Source organism: Thunnus maccoyii, chromosome 1, assembly GCF_910596095.1.
Source record: "Thunnus maccoyii chromosome 1, fThuMac1.1, whole genome shotgun sequence".
Classification (NCBI taxonomy): domain Eukaryota; kingdom Metazoa; phylum Chordata; class Actinopteri; order Scombriformes; family Scombridae; genus Thunnus; species Thunnus maccoyii.
The window spans coordinates 20301983-20327662 of NC_056533.1; the positions used below are offsets into that span (position 1 = coordinate 20301983).

General features: G+C 38.8%; 2 protein-coding genes across 2 annotated transcripts in view; both read right to left on the minus strand.

Annotated features, from left to right (window-relative positions):
• The window catches only part of nedd4a (NEDD4 E3 ubiquitin protein ligase a), a 29619-nt gene extending 28408 nt beyond the window's left edge, over positions 1-1211 (minus strand). Inside the window, exon 1 of the mRNA XM_042410049.1 lies at positions 150-1211. Coding sequence (XP_042265983.1) covers positions 150-197 — 48 coding nt within the window. The 5' untranslated portion in view covers positions 198-1211. The remainder of the gene's footprint in view (positions 1-149) is intronic.
• Positions 1212-4643: 3432 nt separating this feature from the next.
• LOC121889786 (DNA-binding protein RFX7-like) lies at positions 4644-25675 on the minus strand. The gene is made up of 9 exons (XM_042402046.1): positions 25389-25675; positions 21502-21535; positions 16581-16669; positions 16187-16309; positions 14236-14352; positions 13447-13531; positions 13124-13337; positions 12608-12885; positions 4644-11369 (listed from the first exon to the last, which is right to left on the minus strand). The coding sequence occupies exons 1-9, from the start codon at positions 25502-25504 to the stop codon at positions 8142-8144; spliced, it is 4284 nt and encodes a 1427-aa protein (XP_042257980.1). The 5' UTR covers positions 25505-25675; the 3' UTR covers positions 4644-8141.
• Between the last annotated feature and the right edge of the window lie 5 nt (positions 25676-25680).

Below are 25680 nucleotides of genomic sequence, written 5' to 3' on the forward strand. Positions count from 1 at the left end.
AGTTAGCTCGCTAGGCTAGTTTCCATGACAATCCCGTGTGTGGCAGTTTAGCAGCGGTTAGCGTTAACTAGTTAGCCAGCAGGCTACCGACGCGGTCACATGAGCGGGCTCATTAACCGCTGGCAAATGTGACAGGGGCGTTAGTTTACCTCCTCATCTGTCTGAAGTCCTCGGATCTGTGGGGAAAGTGCAGCCATAATATCCTCAACCTCCTTTCTCCTCCCAAGGAGCGACAACGAGAAGAAGGAGAAGACAGTTGTCCGACCAACAGTTAAGACTCTTGTGGTGTTTTAGTTACCGCTCTACCTCTATTATTCCCTCTCTGTGTGTTTACGCTTGCGACGCTAGATACCGTGAAACTGACCTAGTGGTAAACTGTGACACCGTCGTCACTTACTCTATCCATCCTCCTCCTCCTTTTCCTCCTCCTTTTCCTCCTCCTCCTCCTCCTCCTCCTCCTCCTCCGGTTCCTGTCGCACTGTCACTGCTGCACAAACCACTAAGAGGGCAACTGAGCGCATCATCAGTCTTTTACTGATTGTACTTGACACTGACCAAAATATTCAGATCCTGTACTTAACCCTTACATACTGTTTACTATTGTACACTACTATTGTATTATTGTACACTTCACAGTCATAATTAGTCTCTATACCAAATTTCTGAAGCACAAATCTTTCATAAATACCTCATCAGTCACAGATAAAATTGGTGATTAATCCTCAATGAAGCTTTCAAAGAGCAGAGAGAGTTTGTTCTTTAGTTTTTTTTCTGTGTATGGAGCAAAAAACATTTACAAACACACTATATAATGGTCTTATGTCACATAACACAGGAGAACATAACAATTTCAGTGAATTATATTGAATGTGAAGGGTGCAATAGTGATTTTTTATTTTTCTTTAATAAATATGAGTCAAAACAAAAAATGTTTTTAAAAAGTTGAAATATTTCCATTTTTGTATATTCTGGGTCACATTAGGAGAAGTCATAACATTTGAGGCTAAAAGACAAAAGTGTTAAGGGTGTTTTTACTGCTCTGAAATGTAAAAATGGGTCAAATTTGACCCTAAATATTATGTAAGAGTTAAGTATTGGAAGGAGCCTAATACCACAATGTGAAAAACGTTACATAACTAAAAGTATTATCAGAAAATGTGCTTAAAGTATGAAACACTTCAGACACAATGGCTCCTGTCTGTTACATTGCCAGATATTACAATTTTGGATTTGTATTATTGATGCATTATATATAAACTGCATTATATTACTTGTATGAAGTAGAACTAATTTTAATTATTTCACATAGCTAAACTATTTGATAGGTTAATCTGTAACAATGTATTTTATCCTACAAGATGGTGATACAGATTGTGAGTAACATTTATCTGTAAAGTAGCTATTCTCTAGAGATGTCAGGTGACTTGAGGGGAGTGAACAGTACAATATTTGGTAATCAAATCCTTTACTTAAGTAAAAGTACTATTACAGCAATATAAAAATACTCCATTACAACTAAAAGTCCTGCATGAAGAACCGTACTTGATTGGAAACCTCTGGTTTAATGTTTTTTATTTTAAAAGCTTGTTGTATTATCCATTGTGTCAAATCTTCATCTGAAAAGTAACTAAAGCTGTCAAATAAGTGTGGAGTAGAGAGTATAATATTTCCCTCTGAGATGTAGTGGAGTGGAAGTATAAAGTAGCATCAAATAGAAATACTCAAGTAAAGTACCTCAAAACTGTACTTAAGTACAGTGCTTTTGTTACTTTCCACTACTGCTGTTTGGTTGATCTGTAACAGTGTCTCTTATTTTAGCCTATAAGATATAGATACAGATTGGAAGTAAAGTATTAATCTATAATGTAACTAGTTACAGTGTTTAGTGGAGTAAAAAGTACAATATTTTAGAGCTGCAATGATTAATCGATTCATTGATTAGTTGCCACCTATTAAATTAATCACCAACTATTTTGATAATCAATTAATCGTTTTGAGTAATTTCTTAAGAAAAAAATGTAAAAATTCTGATTCCAGCTTCTTAGATGTGAATATTTTCTGCTTTCTTTAATCTTCTGTGACAATAAACTGAATGTATTTGGGTTGTGAACTGTTGTGGATAAAACAAGACATTTGAAGGCGTCACCTCAGGCTTTGGGAAACATTGATCGACATTTTTCACCATTTTCTGATATTTTATGTACCAAACAACTAATCAATTAACTGAAAAAATAACCAGATTAACAAGTACCTCAAATTTGTACTTGTACAGTATTTTATAAACTGACACTGACTGTATATTTGCAGCTCAGTATGATGCAGGAGTTCAGCCAAATTCATTTAAATTAAGGACCAAGGATTTAAAGGTTTATTTGTCACACGCTGCAGCAATATATGTAGTGAAATGCAAATATGTGTTCTGAATTTGAATTTGTTGTTAATGTGAAATTCAGTTTTGCTCAGTCTCATTTCCAATAAAAACAGTCTGATAACTATCAGCAGCTGCCTGATCAAATAATGAAACATATATGTCACGTTCACAGTTTCTTAAAGGTGAATTATTATTTAAACTATATTTACTGAAATGAAACAGAAAGCAACTGTTGCATGATCAGAAAACTTGAGGTATTTCTTATGGACTTGTAAGTATTGATTATTTGTAGTTAATGTGACAGGATAAAAATGTACAGTTTAGAATCACTACTTCAGATTTAATAGTAGTAGTGCCATTAATGAGAAAATGTGTCAAGCAAGCCACCACTGTTACTGATATTGTGCAGCAATATTTGTGTGTCGGACACAGGAGGTCTGGAGACGTATTAACAGTAGGTGGTTATAAAAGGACAGAGAGACGCTTCAGGCTGTCATCAATCAAACAGTTTTGCTTGCTGGCTGTTTTCTCCTGTTGCACAAACAAGGAGAGAGTTCAAGTTTCTTTAGCTGCCTCACAGCGGGAGGGCTGGAAGTTTAAAAAAGGTGGTACTATTATTATGCAAAACTGTACTTTATTTTCTACATTCTTCTACATCTGATGTAATAGATATACTCCATTTATTAAAGAAATTAAAGAACGATCAGGTGTAACACACAAAAATGAGACCTCAAAATGAGGAAAACTAGAGCTCTAACTGCTGTTGCTCAGCTCATGAGTGCAGCCTCTCATGTCAGACGTGGAGTGATGAAGTACAAAGAAATAAGTTTAACAAAGTTATTTTGGCGCTGTTGGCTCACAACGGTTTGAACCTGCCAGCCAGCTGGGGCCCCTCTGTGGGTACTACGGTTTCCTCCCACAGACCAAACACATGCAGGTTAGGTTAACTGGGGACTTTAAATTGCTTGTAGGTGTGAATTCGAGTGTAAAAGATTGTCTGTCTATATGTACCCTGTACCCTATATGTGCCCTGTGATTGACTGGCGACCTGTCCAGGGTGTACCCTGCCTCTGGCCCAATGTCAGCTGACACTGGCTCCAGCTCCCCTGCGACCCTCTAGAGGATAAACAGTATAGAAAATGGATGGATGGGTGTTTGTTGTAGTTAAACCAAGACTTTCTGTGGCACTGATTTACCTCTGTCTTTCCATATTAGTCACTCCTTATTTGTTGTTTAATATGAAAATGGTTATTTCTTTAAAAAAGCAGATGATCTTTAAAGACCCTGCTCAACCATGCAGGTGTTTTCAATTATTTTCTGATTAGAGTCACACAGCAGACGTTTTATCTGGTCATAACAGGGAAATAACACTAATTACATTAATGATGGCTCTGCTGCATTTAGGTGTTCCAGTAAGCCATGCAGAATACTAGGATCCTGGACCTGCAAGACCCTGTAACAAATACAACCTTTACCAACTGTGCCGTTGTCTGCTGTGAAAAAGTCTAGTTCATGAGATCTCTAAACTTCATGAACTAACAGGAATGATAATGATAAAGCTGCACATTGTCGCACCCCAACAGGTGCAATAAAACTGACCAGAGAGTCATGGAGATGCATGATGTGTTTCTGCCCACCGTCCTGAGAGGAGGTCTAATCTGGTGAACGAAAGGCCTGTAGTGATTCTCAAAATGTAGTTCTGTTTAATTGGGTATAATTTGGGAGAGCAGTGGAATAAAGGTTAATGAGTGTTTACTGGTAAAAAAAAAAAAATTGAGCCGGGAACTTGAGGACAGTCAACCTTCTCTCAATAGCTGCTGCCGAAGTGCCCTTGAGCACGACAGTTAACCCCCAACTGTAGGATAGTAGTTATACTGCTCGCCTCCCAGATATTAATGTGATTGACTGTTCCTATTACAGCTTATTGTAATCAGTGATTTAATTACACGCTGATGAAAACCTGAGCTTTTCTGCCTGACAAACATAAGGAATACCATACTGTGATTGATGATGTTTTTCTTATTAAATGTTGTGGTCTAACTATAACAAATGATCTCCAGGGGTTTGTGTTTACTGAAGTGGCTTTTTGTGTGACACATAGATGAAGAAGCATGTGTTCCCTGCTTAGAAAGCTCCAGCCTTGCCTTTTTTTAGAAATGTCATGCAGACTTTAAACAAACACTGATTACAGGATACCGATGTACTTAAAAATGTTTATTCGTTTTAAAAAGACTTTAAAAACCGAGCACTTCCCCTTATAAAAGCACTTTCTAAAATGCAAAAAAAAAAAAAAAAAAAAAAAAAATCCCCTGTACACTCAACACAGCAACATAACTACAGTGGATGGCAGTTTTACAGCTCTGAACCACTTACAACAAGAGGAAGGGTAACGTCTTCGTAACACAAACATCAGTGCTAACCAAATAAAGCCAAATATTTTTACAGACACACAGTTAAGATAAACATTTAAAAAATGAGATGACGGATTCACAAACTAAATATAGATAAGAAAAGTTTGTCTAAAATATGAAATAATAATCAAAATGAGATTATAAATTACAATGATACAATCTGCGTTTACAGGAGTTTAAAGGACTGTAATCTATATGAAACGTTGTCCATTGATTAACACACTAACGGATACAGTTTATCGCTTTTGGATTCTCATGCATCAGTGCATGAAATCAAGAAAGTAACTCTCACACAAACTTGTGCAAATATTTTCTGGGAAAATTTACATAAATGAGCCAAAATCCAGTCCTAAAAAGTTTAAGGTAACAAGAGTTTTTTAATTTCTTTTGTAATTCGCCACAATGTATTGGACAAAGTATTGTATATGACCTGTGATAATAAGCTATGACACTTAAAAGTACACTACATAACATCATAACAGTTAGGGCTGTGTGATAGGACCAAAATCTCATATCCCGATGTACGTAATTTTATATCCCTATAACGATACGTATCACGATACAGCACATTTTCTGTAAATTCAATGAATAAATAGTTTCTGGTCTGGTCTACACTTGTTATGTTACTATAAGTACAATAAAAGCTTTGCAAGTAAAAAGCCAAGAAGAGTAATTTATTAATGTAATCCGCACAAAAGATGGACGAAAAATATTGCAGTGAAGATTGTGATTGGTGACACGATGAAATAAGGGATAGAGCGTAATATGAAACGATAGACATTTTTCTATCGTCGCACCATATATATATATCGTCATATCGCACAGCCCTAAAAACAGTGCAGGTCAGATTATTGTGAATTCACGAGATTATGTGGTATGCGAGGTTACATCGCCTGTACAAACAACACACACTAAATGAATAGCAGTAAAACAAAACACGCTGAGTCACACTCCAATCTGTACAACAACTGAAGTTAATGTGACCAACAACACAAACACCCTCTGAGATCTAATGCTAATGTAATGCTAACAGTTCATGAATAAATTACAGTGTTTTATACCCCCTTTAAAACATTTTTACCTGTTGGGTTTACAAAAGAGCATCAACAACAGTAATGAAACGAACCCTTAATATTCTTTAACATGTTTTTACAGTGCTGCAATTGTTTCCCCGTTTGTTATAACTCTTCAATATGTCCACCACATGGGAGATTTACATTAAACACCCAAGATCTTAGTGCAGGTTACATTTAAAAGTTCATCTTTGGTATGGACATAAGGCTCAGACACCAAAACCCTCAGGAGCACCTTTGAGATGATCTCATTTGTGATAGTGCATGCCTTCTTTACTTGTATCACTGTAAAGCTGGACTCTTCACATTTAACAAGTGGTTAGCTGTTAGCTACATTTTGATTGATTCCTCAGGACTGGCAGTGAAAATGTTCCTTTATCATCCAAACCAAAACACAGTGCATTTTAGTAAAGAAACACAGATATTGCAGATTGTCAGTGCAGTATGACGAGCGCTACGTTTGGAAATAGAGTTAGTAGTTCCTTTCACTTTCATCTACTTCGTCCATTTAGTCATTTTCAGATTAAAAACACCTTCAAATCAAAGGAGTAATTTTCTGAGTGCTAAAGAAAATTGGCTATAATTTTATCCTATTTTTATCTTCCTATAATTCTTCTTTATACGTTGAAAGTGCATAGAAGGGGTTGAATTTAATGCTCAGTTAAATGGTTTCTTTTATAAATGTCTTCCCTTTAGTGAAGTTAAACTTAGTGAGCTGTTTGTTTATTGATATGGGGAAAGTAATATGTCATTATTTTTGCCATATAGTGTGTTGGTGGTATTTCTTAATATATATATATGGATAAAACAATTGTATTATATTATACTGACAGCTCTTGCTTCATGTTCTACTAGTCCGGTCTGAACTTGGACAAACTGCTTTTAATTTTAGTGCATCTGATACTTAAAAATCAATACACTCAGACCTTTTGGACACTTAAGAACCTCCCAACCTCTACTAGCAATTGTTTTACATGACTGTATTTTATTTTATATTTTAATTATTTTAATCTATTTGGAATGTCTTAGGGGTTTTTTACATAACAGTATTATATTTTACATTTGAATGATCTTAATCTATCATATTATCTTCCTTAATTGGTACATTTTAATGGCTGTTTTTTAATGAGCTAATGGAGCTAATAATAAAGGTTGAATGGATGAATGAAAGTAAGAGGGTTTCATTATAATATCTACATTTTTATAGATAGAAAAGTCTTTACATTTTTGCTAAATGTGGCTTATAATAATTATTCAGAGTGCATAATGAGGCTTAAATATATTATTGACATAATCTTCAAATTGTCTGAGCTCTGCTGATGTTGCTCAAACTCAAATCTCTTAATGATTAAGTGAATACGACCAGACAAATGTTACAATATCAAAAATGAAAGTTGAGCCACACATCGCCTCCTTTTATGGTTCTGATAGAGTTGACTATAAACAGATACCCTTCATGCTCCATCAAGGGGAACAATCTGTAAGGGCAGTAACATCATTATGTTTATATAAATAGCAATCATGCTAATTCTTCAGCAAGAATATATTCATGGGATGGATGAATTTGGGTCTATGTTCCCGTCACTAGATGGGATTTCTATAAGTCAGCGTACACTTATAAACATGTAAGCAGATTCTCCGCTAAAGTTAACGTGTTGCATTTTCTCAGGTGGCTCAGGAGCGTCTTCATAACGCCAGTGATACTTCCAGTTGTTTTCAGCCAATCTACATTGCACATAAATGTTTCCATGATGAGATATCATTAGTTCAGTTGTAAACATATTCTACCTTATGTTTTAATTAGATGATGCCTGCAGTTGCCAAGATTACGAAACAATGATATCCAGAAATATTGCTGGCTTATAAATAATGATCTTGTTTCACTCATTTTCAGATGACTTTATACTGAAAACTCAATGGCTCTGTTCTGAATTTAAATGGACTTTTTAGTGAAATATAAAACACAAAATGAAAAACACTTATTTTATTTTGATTGGTTTAGTTTTAGGTATTTTTTGTTCAGTACTTTCGTTTACTTGTTGGAAATGCTCTTGAGAAGAAAAAAAACAAACAAAAAAAACATGAGGTGATGTTCTCTGACGAAAAGAAACGACCAGCATTTTAATCAGAGTCTTGCAGCATCATTTTAGTTCAGCGTGGCACTTAAACTGGACAAACCTCATGGTGTCCAGTGTTGCATTATAAAGTGTAAATGCCTGAAAAATAAATAAAACATACAGCAACCAAAGATTAACATGTTCAACATGATTTAAAGAAGCTCTATGATCAACCAATCAACCCAACAGTTGGATGATCTTTGCTTTCAAGCCACTCGAGTCCGCTTGAATGTCCCGTCTCGCTGGTGATTTGCTGAAACAGCTGATCATTTGCCAACTCCTCTGGAGTGGCATTTTGATATTGCTGCTGATTGGGGTCAAACAGAAGGTTTGTGTCCAGTGCATTAAGGTCATTGATGCTACTGGAGAGCTCCGATGTCATTCTGATTTCACAAGGGAAATCTGTTCCCCCTGTAGTTAGCTCCGACACCTGTTCCATGAGCTGATTGCCAGCAGTGAGGCTGTTGTCTGTTAGGAGGTCTTTAACGGAGAAATCCAACTGCTGGTGCTGCTGTAGCTCTTGCTGCTGCTGTGAACTCAAAGTTAGCAGCATGGACTGGGCCTGCTGCTCTCCAGAGGCTGATTGTACTCGGCTGTCACCTGCAGAGAGAATCATTTGTTCATTAATAGCATTTCCGATGAGGTAATTCGGCCTTTGCAACTTGCAGCTGCTGGTGGAGTCGGAGGCCATCAGGCTGAGGTGGTTGTCAGTGCAGGAGAGGTTGGGGTCAGACTCAAGGATCTGAGTGAGGTTCATGCGTGCCGTGTAGCTAGAGGGTAAATTATTGATGCCCAGACCCCTCACGGTATCGTCGTGGTCCCCGTCCATCTTGCTCAGCAGGACGTCGGTGATGTTTTTGCTGTTGCATTGTTGGCCCGGCATGGGCAGAAGCTCAGTTTGCATCATGATGTTGAGCGGCACAGAGCGGCTCCTCTGAGCCAAGCTGCTTGCCCCGAGGTTTCCCTGACTGTTGGCGAAGATGTTTAACACTTCAGGTGTCACTGGAGAGTTAAATGGAGACACGCCTGAACGGGGGATATGGGGAAGGCCATTGTTTCCTGTGTTTCCACTCAAGTTCCTCTGATGCACAGCGGGGCTTACGCTACGACATCGAAAGGTTCCAGTTGTAGCTGGGGTGTTGGTGGCTTTGTTGTCCAGTGGGGCAGGCACCGCAAAACCCTCCTGTTTGGCCATACTGGCTACCTGCTGCTGCACAGGCGAGATGGGAGTCAGGCGGCCAAAGTGGCTGTCATGGTGCCGTGCATGAGGGATGGCGAAGGCGTGAGGCTTTTGAAAGTGGTCATCTCTGAGGCCCTGATAGCTGGGTAAGATTCCCACTCCACTGTTAGACTTGTTTAAGTTTCCACTGCTGCTGTTGTAACTGTTGTTCATCCACTCCAGCCTGGCCTTGTCTGGGTGGGTGGCCATTGGCCTCTGCATGGGCTTGACAGGGCTACTGGAGACGGTGCTGCCGTCATGGAAACCAGTGATGTTGGAGTTGATGGGTGTAAAGGCGAAGGGGTTCCTGCACTCCACAGGACTGGGCGGCACAGTACTGCTGCAGTTGGAGTGCGGAGTACCAGCTGGGGTGTGACGACTGCTTCCCAGAGCACTGTCCACTGGGGTTGTGGAGGCAATGCGGGAGCAGGGGCTCTCTCCAGTCAGACCTTGGGCTCCTCCCATCATTTCTGACGTGGGTGTGGGTGTCGGGGTTGGAGTTTGGATTGGGTTGCTGCTGCTGCTGTTTGCAGTGTGGTAGAAAGCAGTCATCGTCTGATTGGTGGACATTATGTTGTCCGGCATCACGGCCTGTTGGCCTTGCAGTGTGACACAGTCTCCAAACTCCTGCATGTTGTTAAGTTTCATCTGCTCTTCCATCTGCACCAGCTCCTCTACTATGCTGTCCTGAGTTACATCATCATCAAAGGTAAAGTAGTCCATATCCGTCTGCATAGGGACCTGACCTGACGATGAAGCTTGATCCAAAAAATCCATGGGTTCAGTAGCGGGGTTGGGCTGAGTGTAGGTCTGTTGTTGAGCTCCTTCCAGGCTCCCTGTAGTTGAGTTTGAACTCCTAGGATCACCTGAATGTTTCTGGAGGCCGGGATTATTAAGTATAGCATGCACGTTAGCCATCGTGTGCCCCTGCTGTTGCTGTATTAATGCGTGACTGACTGAGGTGCTAGTTTCCATAACAGTGGAAGTGTTTTTCCTCTGCATCAAGCTCTGTGTTTTGGCAACAGTGTAGAAGCCACTGGCTCTGAAAGAGGAAGTGCATAGTGTTTGGACTTGAGTGGACAAGACAGAGTTCATCTTCATCTCAACCTCCCTGGTGGCAGGTGCACTTTCAGGTCTAGCTGGAGCTCCTGGACGGGGGACCATACCGATGGTGTTTCTAATCCCATATCCAAAGCCAGCAGCGCCCTCTCCTGGCTCCTGCAGCATAAAAACCCTTTTGACTGGAGAAACGACTGGGCTGAGGCCGGAGCGTTTCCTGAAGCTCTTGGTAGACAAGAAACCTTCCTTTGCTGGTGTTACACTGCTGCTTTCCCCAAATGAAGGTGCTCTGCTGGTGTTCAACACAGAGACAGTGCTGGTACTCTGAGTGGAGGGAGATAAGTGCAAAGTGCTTGTATTATTAGTGTTATTATTGCTGCCTTCAGTAGGTGCCACAGTGTTGGTGTTTGAGGAGGGGTTTCCGTCGTATTTAGAGCCAGACGTTTCCTCCAGACCCAGGAAACCTCTAGTCTGAGGTATGGGCACACTGGCGGCCCTCTGTACAGCTCCTCCAGCCCTATTAGCCATTTCTCCCTGAGTCAAAATGAGACTGTTGGGATTTTGGTTTTGGCTGTTCTTGTGTATAGCTTCAACTTCCATTTCAACATCGACGGTATGAGTGTTAGTAGCCTGCCCCGGCCTGGCCACTGGGGCCAGAACGGGGACAGCAGAGGCACTCATGCTTTGACTGGAGCCGACTTCCTCTGCAATTGTAGCACTGCTAATGCCCGCAGATGCCGGCCGCAAAGTAGTGTTTGTAAGGGAAGTGGTGGTGTTGCTGCTGTTGGGTGCAAGCGATATAGCTGTCATCTTGACCAGACTGACTGGGCTGACATGACACGTAGTCATCACAGTCTTAATGGGGCTGTTGGCGATGATCATGGTGGAGGGCGAGCGCAAAGTGATAGCAGTCGTGGATGAAGGCTTGGGCAGGATTTGGGCATAGCGCTGCCGAGCTGTGCGTTCCCCCGCTGGACTGGTTAGAATATTTTGGGGGGGTTTGGGGCTTTGTTTCAGCAGCTGGGCTGGCTGGGTCACCATTTGGAAGTTAATAGGCAGCACTTTGCTCTCCCCCATTCCCACTGGACTGGGAGACATCAGCTGCCTGCTCCTCTGTACCTGCAAAGATGGAAGAGTGGAACAAATCGAGATGATAATCATGAGACCACAACATTGTTTGTTTGTTAGATTTTCATACAATAATGTTCAAGTTTGAATCCAAATTTGAACATTCTTTGAACCTTTTATATTTAACATTCATCACCTACATGTGGGTATTGTAGCTTAGTATTTTTAGCTGTTACACAGTTTTGTTGTCATCTTTGAATCTTCAGCTGTTTATGGTTATTCTCTAATTCCAGGAAATGGTCACATTAAACTAAATACAGTATAATTTTCAGGACAAGTTGTGCTATTGCGGAATATTATAATTTATCATTTGACTGGTGTTAAAAAATCTAAAATTTGAACTGCATCAAACTTTCAAAACAATACATAAATACTGACAATACTGTGTCACTTATAGTGACACAGTATTGTCATTAGCTATAATAACTCTGCTGATGGGATAATCTACATAGTAGGTAAAATACAGTCTATGTTTAGTGTGAGACAGAGAAACACCAATTTTCATTCTCTATTTGCATGATGTTTCTTTAAGGAGACTAGAATTTATTTTAAGTACATAGATGTGACGTCTAAATGTCTAAACATATGAAAACTCAGTGATATTAGCTGAGCTACAGAAATGAGCAGCAAATTTTATTGAACATAGTTTATGTTTTGGTGACCACAGCAAAATGAATTATTATTTGTTTTAACTAATCATCTTTGATGACTAAGTGGACAAGGTTTTAGATCAGGAATTAATGTTTTTCAACAAATGTCAGTTACACTCATATCCAAACAAAATTCCTTACTGAAATATTAACAGACGTTGAACATTTATCATTGACTGATTCTGTAAACACATTTTCATATTCACCTGTTCAGTGTTTACTGAGTAATTAAACTGGAAACAAATAAGTAAAAATGAATAAATAATAAAATAATAATGTAATTTTTAATGCAATGTGCATTAGTCTGATACTTGTTTAATGTCAGCACATATAGGATTTACTAATTTATTAAAATGAAATCATGAGGTGTAATTTTGAAAACAATGCACCAGTCAGACTGTATTTCTCTTTTCTAATTAATTAATCAACTCAGTTGCTATATATTTTTTTTTAAAAACTGGTGATTTTGGATGCAAATTAGGTTTGTTAGTTAGCATTTTTTTTCCTCTGAGGTGAATCCAGATGACAGTTCAATATTACACTCAACAGTGTACTCCACAGAGAGACCTGCTTTCTCACCGTGATGGGACTCGGGACGGCAGCAACCACAATGCCTATGGCTGGCTGAGGTGACGGAGGGATGGGGCTACCACAAGGCACACTGTCTGCTCTCTTCATTTGTCCCTCTCCAGGTAAAGGGGAGTGCAGCTTCTGTTCCTGTTGCTTCCTCTGGATCTTCCTCTGGAGCTGCTGCTTTGCATCGACAGTGGGCGATGACAAGGTTGTCACTTGAGGCTGGAAGGAATGAGCCTCAGCAGTGGGGACGAAAGCTGAGACCGTCTGCGGGGCCGTAACATCTGAATAAAGGAAACAGGGAGATTTAGATCTATCAAGCTACTGTTATTAGTAAAAGTAATAACTTATATCATGACGTAATGAATATGCTTGAGTTACATGTACAAATCGTCTGATTACAGCATTATAGAAGGCGACACATTAACTCAATGAGAGCAGTAACAGACAACGGCCACCAGATGTCTCTGTCTACTTCTGTTTTTCACACAGGGGGCATCAAGCCAAAGCAGACTTGCCCACCTGTTTTAGTGCCGGTCATAATGGTGAGAGCTGCCAAAGACTTGTTGCTGATATAGTGGCTGTCGATTAGGAAGCGAGCCAAGTCTTCCACAGTATCGAACTGGCGTTTCAGCACCTTCTGGGCCCACTCGCACACCAGATCGCAAGCAGCGTATCGCACTTCTTCTTTTATGCTGCTCAGCTGGCCTGAAGACTCCAGTACATCACACTGGAGCTGAACACATTAGATATGTGGTTACATGTTTGACAGACTGCATAACAGGACAGTGACAAAGTCAGAGTCAGAATAGAAATGTTTACAAGAAAGATGTGAATGTGCTTACTCCGTCTCCTGGTTTGTGTAGATCCAGACTGGGTAAAGATGGCATGTGAACAAAAGGCCTCTTCCTTAGTCCGCTATAGCAATATGTAAGCTGGTGTTAAGATAAAAAAACATGTGATTCCAGTAAATGAACATATGCTGCCTAATCAATAACAACAGTCAACAATAATTACATTTATAGCCATCTAAAACTACCACCTCATGTCCATATCATGATATTCAAGTGTTTAAGAACACTTTGCTTGAGTAAAACTACACAAATTTAAAATAAAATGAAAATTTGTATGTGTTTAATATGTTGATACTGAACCAGCAAAACCTTTTTCTTATTACTTTACAGATTCTTTCAATTAGTGTTTATGTTGTAAATATTGTGTACATCCGAAGAAAACGATTCCTTCTACATGAGCGATTTGTTATGAGTTTGAAGTAAACTCCCTTTAACTGGCAAATATTTAAAGTTTTTCCACATCATAACAAAATTAATGAACTATGACCCCACCTTAGACAATTTATTGACCTGGATGACTGAAGGTCATGAATATAAACCAAACTTTATACTTTGACGTCATCACAAAAGTAGAAAACAAAAAATCACGACTGCATCGTGAAGGTCAAGATCACAGCGATTCCCCCTGAGGGTCTCTGTATTATGCTACTGCTTCCGAGGCAGAGGGGGACTTTATTTCATTTCACATCTATATTTAGAGAGCTTATGAACTACAACAGCAGATGGTCTGTGACCAGAGACAGAGGCCAGACTGTTACAATCCATTCCAGTGAAGGATATTTTGACTTTCCTCTCATGCCAAGTCGACGTGCCTTCATGTTCGGGAAGACATTTTTCATCATTTTTCCAAAGTCTGCAGCACTGAGTGGATGGTAGTTGAGATTGTCACAGAAGCTCCTGTAAGAAATAAGTAAATGTAATTAAGAATACAGAATGAACAAAAAACAAGTCAGTGTTACACCAAACTATTTTTTAAACTCTAAAATTCAATTAGACTTTTCGTCATTGTGTAATAATGTTGGTTCAAACAATTAAAGCTGCTCTAATAAATATTATTATGTTAACAATGGATCTGATTAAAATTATTATGTGAAGGGCTCGCTCATGGTGACAAACCCACAGAAAATGATCACCTGACTCTGCGTTTTAGTGTCTTTTAGCTCATTGTTTTGTTTTGTTTTTACTGCCTGCTGCTTTACTGCTGTGGTTCAGTCTCACTGCTCTCATTAGCGTTGTTTCAAGTTGCAGCAGGCAGCTCTTTTCAATAAAAAAGCTCTGATAAACCCACTGTACGCTACCTGCACAGCACTAAACAGCAAATAGATAAAGTTAGTGATTAGCTGATGAACACAGTGGAGCATTTAGCAGCTAAGGAGACAGATATCTCCTGAAGTTCATGGAGACCAAACCAGAGCTAAAAAGAGTTTAACGAGTGACTTAACATCCCTGAAAATCTTTTGTTTTTGCTGACAGTGGTTTACAGGTGTATCCAGAACGTAACAGGTGCAACAAAGCACACCTCTGATGAAACACTGCTTTTCAGTCAGGTGGTAAGTTGCTTTTTAATGTGATAATATGTCATTTTTGTTTTTAAAGCTTGTTGTGCTGCCCCCAAGTAACCAAAAAAAAATCACTTAATGTATCTTTAAAGGTATAATATGTAAAGTTAACCAAGAAGAACTGCAACAGTTGAGTTGCAATAGTGATGTAAACTCACAATTAGACAGATTTATAAAATTAAAATGAAACTCTAAAATTACCCATTTCTGACATTCTTGTATTGTGGTTGATTCTGCATCATCCCCATTCCCCTCTTACATAAAATGCCTTTAATAGGTAATATTGGGAAAACATCCCAAACATGCACCATATACAGACATGAATCTGTCTACCATTAATTGTAGTCCATTCATTCAACTCCTTCTAACAATGTTGCTTGGTACAATCATTCTTGTGTTCAAAGTATGAGTTATATAGAAGCTCCACTGAGCATTTTTATACAAAATCTACTTTTCAGGTACCGTTGAGCTTTATTTGGCTGAATAATGTCAAGGTGTTGAAATGTGTGTGTGGGGAGGGGGTGCTGGAATCTTCAAATATCTCCGTCATACTATTTCAAGCCCAAAAGCTGGATGTTTATTTTTATAATGAGATGGAAAACTGTAACAGTTTATGACCTGTAAAATATTGAACATAAATGAAATAACTCCCATATCTGTTGTGACAACTGTGCCTGTTTCATTGTAAAAAAAATTAAATGTTTCATTGTTTTGGAGTGAAAGCACATTACTTCTCTTTGAAGCCTTTTCACCTGTCTATCTGAAAGGCGCCAATATACTTGGGGCCACTGTATTTCTGTTCTAGTAGAGTTAAAAAGACAGTTACATAACACTGTCAGAGCATTTCAATGACTGTCTCAGACTTTCCATTCTAATATTACCGACACATGCTGCTCGGTGATTCCCATGCCTGCAGCGTCTATTTATACTGACGCTTTAGCCGGCAGTCATTCAGAAGAGAGAGAAACACGAACATTATCAGCTGTTAAATAGCTGATAAATAGTCAAATAAAGTGATAAACAAAAACTGTTTCATTCTGTGTGTGGTTTATACAAAAAGTGCTTAAAGAAAGTCTCAACAGTAGCAACAAAAACCTTTATTCTTATTAAAGAAAATGTGGAATTTCTGTTAAAATACTTTCTTTCTCTGTCAGTGTGCTGTTTATACCTACTTGTATTCATCATAGACCTCCTGTTTGGGGAGAGAGGTCTCTGGGTATTCCTCTAAATGATTGCGGATCCAGCTGAACGCATGCATCTGCTGCGTGCGGCTCGATGACAGGGCACTCTGGTCACTGAGGAAAGATGTGGATTAACAATTAACAAGCGACGAAGCATAAGACACTTCGCTGACGCAAGTCTCCGTAACATTAGTCCTGAGGGATCATCCTCAACAAAGCTCCTTCTAACCCCTGTGTGTTAAACTGGTAGTACTGGTCAACTGACTGGATTGTACACCAGCTGACTAATATCCTCCCAAGATATCAAAAATATAAGCTCAACTGAAGCATAATTTCTACATTTTCATCATCTGTCCATATGTCTAAAAATCAGGTGCATCTTTACCTTTTATCAGTGCTGCTGCTGTTGGGACCAGAAGGCAACTTCAGGTAGAGGTAGAGTTTTTCAATGTCTGAGAACTTCTCGACATCTTGCTGTAAAGATAGAAAAGTGACAACAAAGGGGAGTTTTAATAATTGGGTTTTTAATTCATCAGCACAAAGTAATTTCCTGCCATGATTTTTAAAGCAGAGGTGGTTCTGTTATAACTGCAGAGCACATACATACTGTTGGATAATTCATAGCAGTAAAGGCTGTAAATGAGGCTGATTTTGTCTAAGTTTTGCAACTATTTGCTCCCAGTGACACAGTTCAACAGCTCATCTGCCTTTTAGGGCTGAAAGTTTCAGTTAATTTTCAGTTAATCTGCAGATTATTTTCTCAATTAATCAATTAACATATTCAGATGTCTTGTTTTGTCCAACCACCGTTCCAAAACATAAAGATGAGAAATTACTATCATAGACCACAAAAATAACAAATACAGAAAATATTGACATTTGAGAAGCTGAAACCAGTGAATCTTTTGCATATTTATTGACTTGACTTAATAGTTGCTGATTCATTTTCTTTTTCTTCAAATAATCGATTAATCAACTAATCGATTCAGCTCTACTGCCTTAATTATAGTAAAGGAGTAAACTATTTGCTTATTCTCAGTACAAACGTGACAGCAACACAAATAAGCAGCCATGTCTGAAACTGAAAAAGATGCTAATACAACTTGAAAAAGTTAAAAACAGCAGGGATGCACAATATTATCGGCACGTCATCGGTATCGGCCGATAAAAGCTCTAAAATGAAATATCGGCATCGGTGAATTCTGCCGATTATGAGAGGCCGATATGTCGCCATCTCCTCCACCACCTGACTGTGCTTCTCTTGATGGACTGTGTCACCCTGACGGTCCCAGTGTTTCCTCCACAGGCTCCACTTCACTCAAGCTGCCCGTCAGACCCGCTGCTTCTTCCTACTTTAACCTGAATAACAAACCGGGGCTCATTGCTCCACATAGAGAGCCAGGGCTAACATTAGCTGGGAGGCTAGCGAGGGCTAGCTGGCTGTGCTTCCCTCCGGTCATACTACGGCTAATGCTCTGCTATCCTCCCAGCTAACGTTAGCCCTGGCTCTCCATGTGGATCCAACTGGACCACTGAGCCCCGGTTTGTTATTCGGGTTAAAGTGAGAAGAAGTAGCGGGTCTGATGGGCAGCTGAGTGAAGTAGAGCCTGCGGAGGAAACGCCAGGACCGTTGGGGTGAAACAGTCCATCTAGGTGCTGCGGTGTTCGGCTGCACAGATAAGAAATCCTTCGGCTGACAGGATGTACCATTCTGTTTGAAAAATAAAAAAAAACTTCATCTTCAACTTCTTCTTTTTGGTTTATAATGGCGTATTAGGTGCATTACCACCACCTTCTGCTCCGGAGTGTGGACCAGAGATTAAATCCTACACATTAATCCTGTCTGTCCTGTCTGTCTAATGAACTCAAAGAAAACTCTACTGCTCCACCAACTTGGCAGGTTCATTAAAGTTTTAATGCTGAGCTCCTGAACTCCAGTCCTCCTAAATTCTTCCTTCATATATTATCTTTCTTGATCATAGTATAATCTATGCTTGTATACATAATAGTCTCCTCAGCCAGCTGGAAAAAAATATGTGCATATATCGGTATCGGCATCGGCAATCGGCCACAATGAGTTGGAAATATCGGCATATCGGATATCGGCAAAAAATCCAATATTGTGCATCCCTAAAAAACAGTACTTAAAAAAACAGCTCAAACATCTAAAGCACATAACAATATTTTGTTTATTTTGTCTTTATCAAGGCAGCTCAACGAGTGAATATTAAACATTTCATCAAAACCCAGCTTCTGTAAATATGATATGACTGAGTGACTAAAGTAGGAAACATCTTGTCTTGTAAATCATGCCGGCAGTGGAACATTTTTCAGAGTCTTGGATGCTGTTCTTCTCTCTCCCCTCATTTCCTGTCACCTCTCATCAGTCTACTATCAAATAAAGGAAAAATAAACTAAAAATATACTAAAAATATACTTCAAAAAAGATATAAACATACAAACAAAAGCAAAGTGAGTCATGATAAATCAAATAAAGGCACATTATGTTAATACATACAGTATACTTAAGATCATGCCTGCTCATTCAGCTTTTTGCATGGTCATCTTGAACCTGTCACTCTCATTCATTCATACCCAACACACACAGACCAAGACCCTGATCTACAAACAGCCTTCAGCCCTTCTTACACCCTCTTCAAAGGGAAAAGGAAACATGATAAGTTTAAATTCTTCCTGCTTGAACGGCATCATGCATCTGTATAGTTTTCCATTACAGTAACAGTTTGGTTCCTAAAAACAAAAAAACTATTAGTTACACCAACAATTTTCTAAGAGATCAGGGACAGAAACTTTACTGAACTTAAAGGCAAAATCTGTGATCAAAATATAAACAACAGAAAATTCAAAACACAGGATCTGAACCTGCTTTCAAATATATTGAAAGGCTTTTAAACACAATGTCCTAAATTACAGACAAAACTAAATGTAATTTATGAAGGTTTTGTGACGATTAAGGTTTAAGTATCAGTAATGTGTCGGCATACAGTAGTAAAACGAGCCAATGTTGTGAATTATGATTCAATTATGAAATTCATGAAATACTTATTTTTATCTATACTGTAAGTCGACCTAAATGTTTAAAAGTTATTCTATCTTTATGCTTTTTCATCTCTCACAAAACCAGTTAAATCTACAGATAGGGTTTAAAAGCAGTCATCTTAAAATTAGAAGCTTAGTACCTTTATGTTTTCTATTGCTTTTTGATAATAAAACAGAGTGAGGAGAGATTCGTTAGTGTCAGGATTTAATAAATCAGGGTATTTTGTAGACTGGGAACCGGATCCATGAGGGAAACCTCTACCTGAAGTTACATCTACCACTGAAACAAAAAGGACAACATCATCTGCAAACAGTAGAGATACAAACCTTACATTACCAAACTGGCACACCCTAAACTTCATTCTGTGTCTTAATATACGTGTAGACAGGATTAGCTAATTTCCATAACCTCTTTATTATCTTCATATGTCTTCTGCTCTGACACTTCTGTTACTACCTATTACATAGACAGGACAAACCTGTTCACACAAGCTTTGTTTAAGCCACACAGAAACAGTGGAGCAGTAGGTTTCACAAACAGCTCAGCAGGAACACGCTGAAGAAATAAGGGAAACCATCTGATGCAGCATTTTCAGGGAGCAACCTTTAGAAGAAGAGCATCAAGTTTGAAACAAGCTGCAACCTGAGTAGCTCCTCCTCAAAGTGAGCCAATTAAATGTCACTTTGCTCCTTTTTTCCCAAGGTTTAAAAAGAGAAGTACCTCATTATTCATCAGTTAGTTATTCCCTCAGTACATGTTTTATAGAGTAATGAGTGATGAGGGATTACATGAGGGAAGGCAATCTTGGCACCACGGTGCAATTGTGGCATAAAAGATGTTTCGGGATACACTGACTCGTACAGTGCAACAGAGCTGGACTGCAGGTCTATACAGACAAAGTGGAGACAGCAGCATTTTAGAAAATTAAGCCCTAAACCCTGAACAAAGGACATTTTAATGTCACTTAGGATCTTCTCAAAGGGCACCATCTGACAGTGGCTCAAGACATTTCCCTGCCCCCAGTTCATCTTTTGCCTTCCTCTCTTGAGCTGCTGAATGGTTTTCAACAACCTATTTGATGCTGTTCAAAAGTCACTTATATCAGTCTCTTCAAATGTGTCTCACACCTGAGCTAGCTGGGAGGACAATGAATGACTCCGTCTCTGAGTCTAACAGTGTAGAGATATCAAGCAAGAGTATACTGTATGCAACTCGAATCCTCTGCTTTTAACTCTTCCCTCAGGACAGCTCACTCACACACACACACACACACACACACACACACACACACACACACACACACACACACACACACACACACACACACACACACACGTCCACACACTGCCAGCACATGCCTTCACTCAGACACTTTCACCACTTTTAAATGGCTCCTAAGAATAAACATACTCCGTCCTTCTTTTCTAATTCGCTTCTTTGTTGTTAGGGAACCGCAGATCACCGACGGCAGTAGTTAACACAAACAGAGCAGCATCGAGGAATATGAGTAAATACACATAATTCTCATCGATAAGCACTGTCATTCTTAAACTAGCAGTTCATTTGATCTATGGGCTGCATTTCAAATGCTTTCGTGCTAAAAGGGTTGTGGTAGATCATTCAGACGACTTCCCCGGCCTTTTTAGTGACTCACCTCCTGCCCTGCTGACCTGCACTGTCAATGTCTGTATGTTACTGTGTCTTCAGCTACGCACAATTAACTAATTTCCAGATACCAACTGAGAATAAGAACACAGTATCTCAGTGTCCTGCTTCACTTTTTCATAACAATTGATTACACTGGTTTGGTCATTGCTGTTTACTTTGTCTCTATTCTGTACACTGAGCATTTCTGATATTTTGCCAAAGAATTTTTTATTTATTCTAAACATAAAAACTATTAACAGTACATTTAATACATTGATATTATTTCTGATTGCAAAGAGGGCTGATAAAAGTGATTTCAGTTGAACTTCCATGTGTCACACCTCGAGACACAACGTCCCTACATGCGGAGCTATAGCCAACCAGTAGGGGTCACTAGTGCAATACATTTTTCTGGCTTCAGCTGTGCCCTCTATAGGTTCATCTTGAAACACATTAGCTGAAATATTAGCTGTCATTTCTTAAAATGAAGCCGGGAGCCAAATAAAACCCATCAGAAAACAATAGTGTTTCAACTCTACGTGCATGGACAACTAATAAATGGCAATTTATAGATTAAAGACGTGTCAAGAATACTCACCACAATGTTTTCCACTTTGGATTGAACAGATTTGCTGGAAAAATAAAGACATAGTATAAATTAGTATCGACGCTGGTGTAACATGAGCGCTTGAGTCCAAAGTGTATTTATTTATAAAGCAGAGGAATGTTTGGTATGAAGCGACCCTCCCTTCAGCATCTCTCAGGTCATGTATCCCACCACCATGAACACATGCTGTCATATGTAAAAAGAGAGACAGGCACTGAGTTAACAATGTCTCGGTCAGTTTCATCCCATTTGGATTTCAACTTGAGGGAAGAACATGATGAAATACACCTTTTACTCCTGGGTGTTTTTAGTCATCACATTAAATCACATTTTTTAAAAAGTGAAAAGAAAAATTAAAACTACACAGATACCTTCTAAGAGTTTTCCCAGATGTTTTATTGTGATGTGTGATTTGTATCTATATGTTCATGCTTTCTGTATATTCCTTAGTAAAAGGAGACAGGCACAAGGTGCAGAACAAATCACTTTTTTGTGACAACAAGAAATAAAAAATTCCCACAAAAATAAGCATTACATTTGTGCTGATTCAAAGCATCGGTGCAAAGAGTCAAACTAGTCACATGAATAACTTCTCCAGGTTTAGTTCCTAATCTGCAGACAGGTCAGGCCGTTGACTGTGAGACAGAAGTTACGTCGCATTTAAAGACTCTTACTCAGACGGCACCGGCCTGAATCAGGAGACGGCTCTAAGCCACGACAAGAACAGGTCACTTTAATTCACTGTTACTAGGGGGCCAAGGATTTCCCAGTGCTGAAAGGACTTCATTAAGCTGTTTGCAAGGCAGATTTGGCAGGTCCACTGAATGACACCTGAGGCCAGTTTTTGCAGAGACTTCCATTAGAAAAAAAACAAAACAATCAAAACAGATTGAATCAAGAGATCCTTTGAATCATGTGTATTTATCCAGGTGTAATTCAGTCACTTATATGGAGGTTTGAATGAAAACCAGCACTTCACTATCACTCAACATGAACACAGGGCAACGGTGAGGTTGCAAATGAACTTGCTGACCCATGAACCATCTACCATGAACTGCTCAGCAGCAGGTCAGTGAGGCGAACATCAATATTTCTGCCCTGATCCTGTTAAAAGGTAAACACTTATGGAGTGGGATAAATATTCAATATACAAATATGTTATTGATGAACTGGCACCAGCATCATGACGTGTTTCCTTCCTTCACTACAGGCATTTAAACTCTGAACTGTTCTGCTTTCTGGTGATTCAGCCACGAGACATTTTGAGGTAGTTTGACATTTAAAACGTAGTTCATGAGTTCATTCACATTCAGAACAAAAAGGGTCATTTTGGTATGAAAAAATGACCTTAAATCACAGCAATGGCAGACAATGTGCACTAGCAACTGTCAAAGAAATAAAGTAATCTTTTTCATCTGTCTGCTTTAGAAAAAAGGCTCAAAAAACTTTTACAGTTTGATTCAATATTTTTGTTTTTTTTTCATGTAAAGAGCTATAAGTATTAGTCCTTATTTCAAAGTAGTAATTTCATACTTCAATCAGAGTTACGTGTGAGTTATGATGTTCAGTTTATTTTTAATACAAATCAAGAAGTGCTTGAACAATCAACTGATAAACAGAGGCTATAACAATAATAATTGATTCATGGTTAATTTATCCTGTATGAAATACCAAATGTGTTGACCACAGCTCCTGAGATTTAAGGATTTGCTGCCTTTCGCTGATTTATATTTTTATCAGTTGAATACTCTTCAAAGTTCATCAGTCAATGTGAATCTGAATTATGTGAAGTCACTTCACCTACTTCAACGGAGCTCGAGGAACTACATAACTGCTGGTTCCAGCGTGGCGGTGGTGTTTAATGATAGAAACAGAGGAAATGTCTAGACAGGCAGAGGGAATGTAATGTAGACTACTACTGCAGTGTCTTTAAATAATCAGTAAACAAGCACGAGATAAAGAGGAGGCTGTGAGATGAGGGTGAGGGTGAACTAATTCAGTGTTTTGGGATGTGAAACAACTCAGTGGTGGAAGAAATATTTCTTTGCTGAAGTAAAAGTAGCAATACCACAATGTAAAAACACTCTATTACAAGTAATAGTCCTGCAATCAAAATGTTACTTATGTTTAAGTACAAGTACAAGTATGCATGTCATTGATATTATGCTGTAGGATTATTATTACAGATGCATTCACATGTAAGCAGCATTTTACTCTTTATCTGATAAAGGTTGAGCTAATTTAAACCGTTAAAGACACAGTTGGATAGTTTGATGTTTAACAAAGCATCATCTTATTCTTATATCTGACCAAATGTTTTAAATATACAATCTTAATCTGGAGAGTAACGATAGCTGTCACATAAATGTAGTAATATATTGTAAATTGTATATACTACTACATGTACTGTGTTGTCTTCTTATGTGTACTTGCTGTTCTTATACATACTGTATTGTATCTCTACGTGAGCTATACACCAGTGAAAGACAAATCTCCATTATTTCCTGCATTAATGGACGATAAAGTTTCTAATGTTTGCTGAAATGTAGTGGAAAACTCAGATAAGTCAAATACAATTGCCTCAAAATTGTACTTCAGTAAAGTACTTGAATATCTACTTAGCTGTATTCCATCACTGTCCATCTGACCCTAAATAACAAAGGCAACTCCCAGACCTGATCAACAGATTTTGATCCAAAGACGACCTTTAACAACCGGACCAAACACTCCTGGAACAGACAAGTAAACTGTTGCCAGACATTAACAGTTAGAGGGGAAAATGTCGTTAAACATAAGTTACATATTATATATACATATTAACATAATAGACATTAAAAACTAATTTCCCCTGAAGTCGAACAACAGAGGCAGACATGCTGCACATCATGACAGCCTACAGTGATGTGAGGACGGCTGCAAACACGACATTCACTAAAAACTCACTACAGTATTGCACTTAAGAACAATTTTGAGAATATTTACTTAAGTACTTCCATTTAATGCTACTAATACTTCAACTTCCCTGCATTTCAGAGGGAAATATTGTACTTTTTACTCCTTCACATTTATTTTACAGGTATAGTTACAAGTAACTTTACAGATTAATATTTTACATGAAAAATAAATGATCTGTTTATTAAGTACAATATACTGATATAGATTAAACTACTCATGAACTAATAATAATGCAGTATTTGATATAATATTCTGCACAATGACACAACACTGACAAGGGTGCCATGCATAATGAGTAATTTTACTTTTGTTCAGTACTTTAGTTCTGTGTAAGTGTAATGTACTCAAAATACTGTTGTACTTTCACTTGATGGACCTTTCATGTGTTTGTAATGTTTATTTGTATTGTTACATTGTGGTATTACTACCTAAGTACTGCATGGAAGGTGACAAAGTAGACTTACTAAAGTACTGTTTTGAGGTACTTTACTGTTCTGCCACTATATACTTCTATTTCACCAACTTTATCCATTTATTTGACAGATACAGTTACTAGTTCCTTCACAGATTAATATTTTACATATAAACAGCTAATAAAATGATGATTGATTAATAGTTGTAGATTTATCAAATAAACAGTACAGGTAAAGTTGGTCTCACTTCAATCAGCTAAAAACAGTGCTACTTAACACATTAATGCATCACTAATCCTTTTTTGTGTACTCTATGTTGATTTAAATCCTGACTATTGGGCTTTGACTTGTAATAGAGTAGTTTTAGATTGTAATACTACTACTACTTTAACTTCTTTCACCACTGTATATATTGACTTTAATGGGTAAAAACTCTATAAATATGGTATCTGATGACGAGTTTCCCTTCAAACATCACACCATGCACAGTAGTAGTGGACCCCTCCTCACCAGATGGAGTTCTTGATCCTGAGCTGCAGAGCGGTGGCCTCAGCGCCCTGCAGCCCGGCGGGGAGCAGGCCCGCCCCGCGGTCCGTCTGCAGCTGCTGGGGGTCCTCCTCCGCCATCACAGCGGGCCTCGGGACTGGATGGGACGGGACCGGACGGGAGGTATGGACGGGTGTAGTCGCCCGACGGGGTTAAACTACATGGACCGGAGGACGGTGCGATGCTAACGGGACAGCAGCGCGTCCTGTTGTTGTTGTTGTTGTTGCCACCCAGTCCTCCTGCGACATCTCTCGAT

What these genes read in the sequence shown, in the direction of transcription:
- LOC121889786 (XM_042402046.1), bottom strand. Translation starts at nt 25,504, where the DNA reads ATGGCGGAGGAGGACCCCCAGCAGCTGCAGACGGACCGCGGGGCGGGC. An exon ending in AGGATCAAGAACTCCATCTG is followed by an intron (nt 21,536 to 25,388) that starts GTGAGGAGGGGT and finishes TTATTTTTCCAG; the next exon opens with CAAATCTGTTCAATCCAAAG. An exon ending in GGCATGAGAGGAAAGTCAAA is followed by an intron (nt 13,532 to 14,235) that starts ATATCCTTCACT and finishes ACACCAGCTTAC; the next exon opens with ATATTGCTATAGCGGACTAA.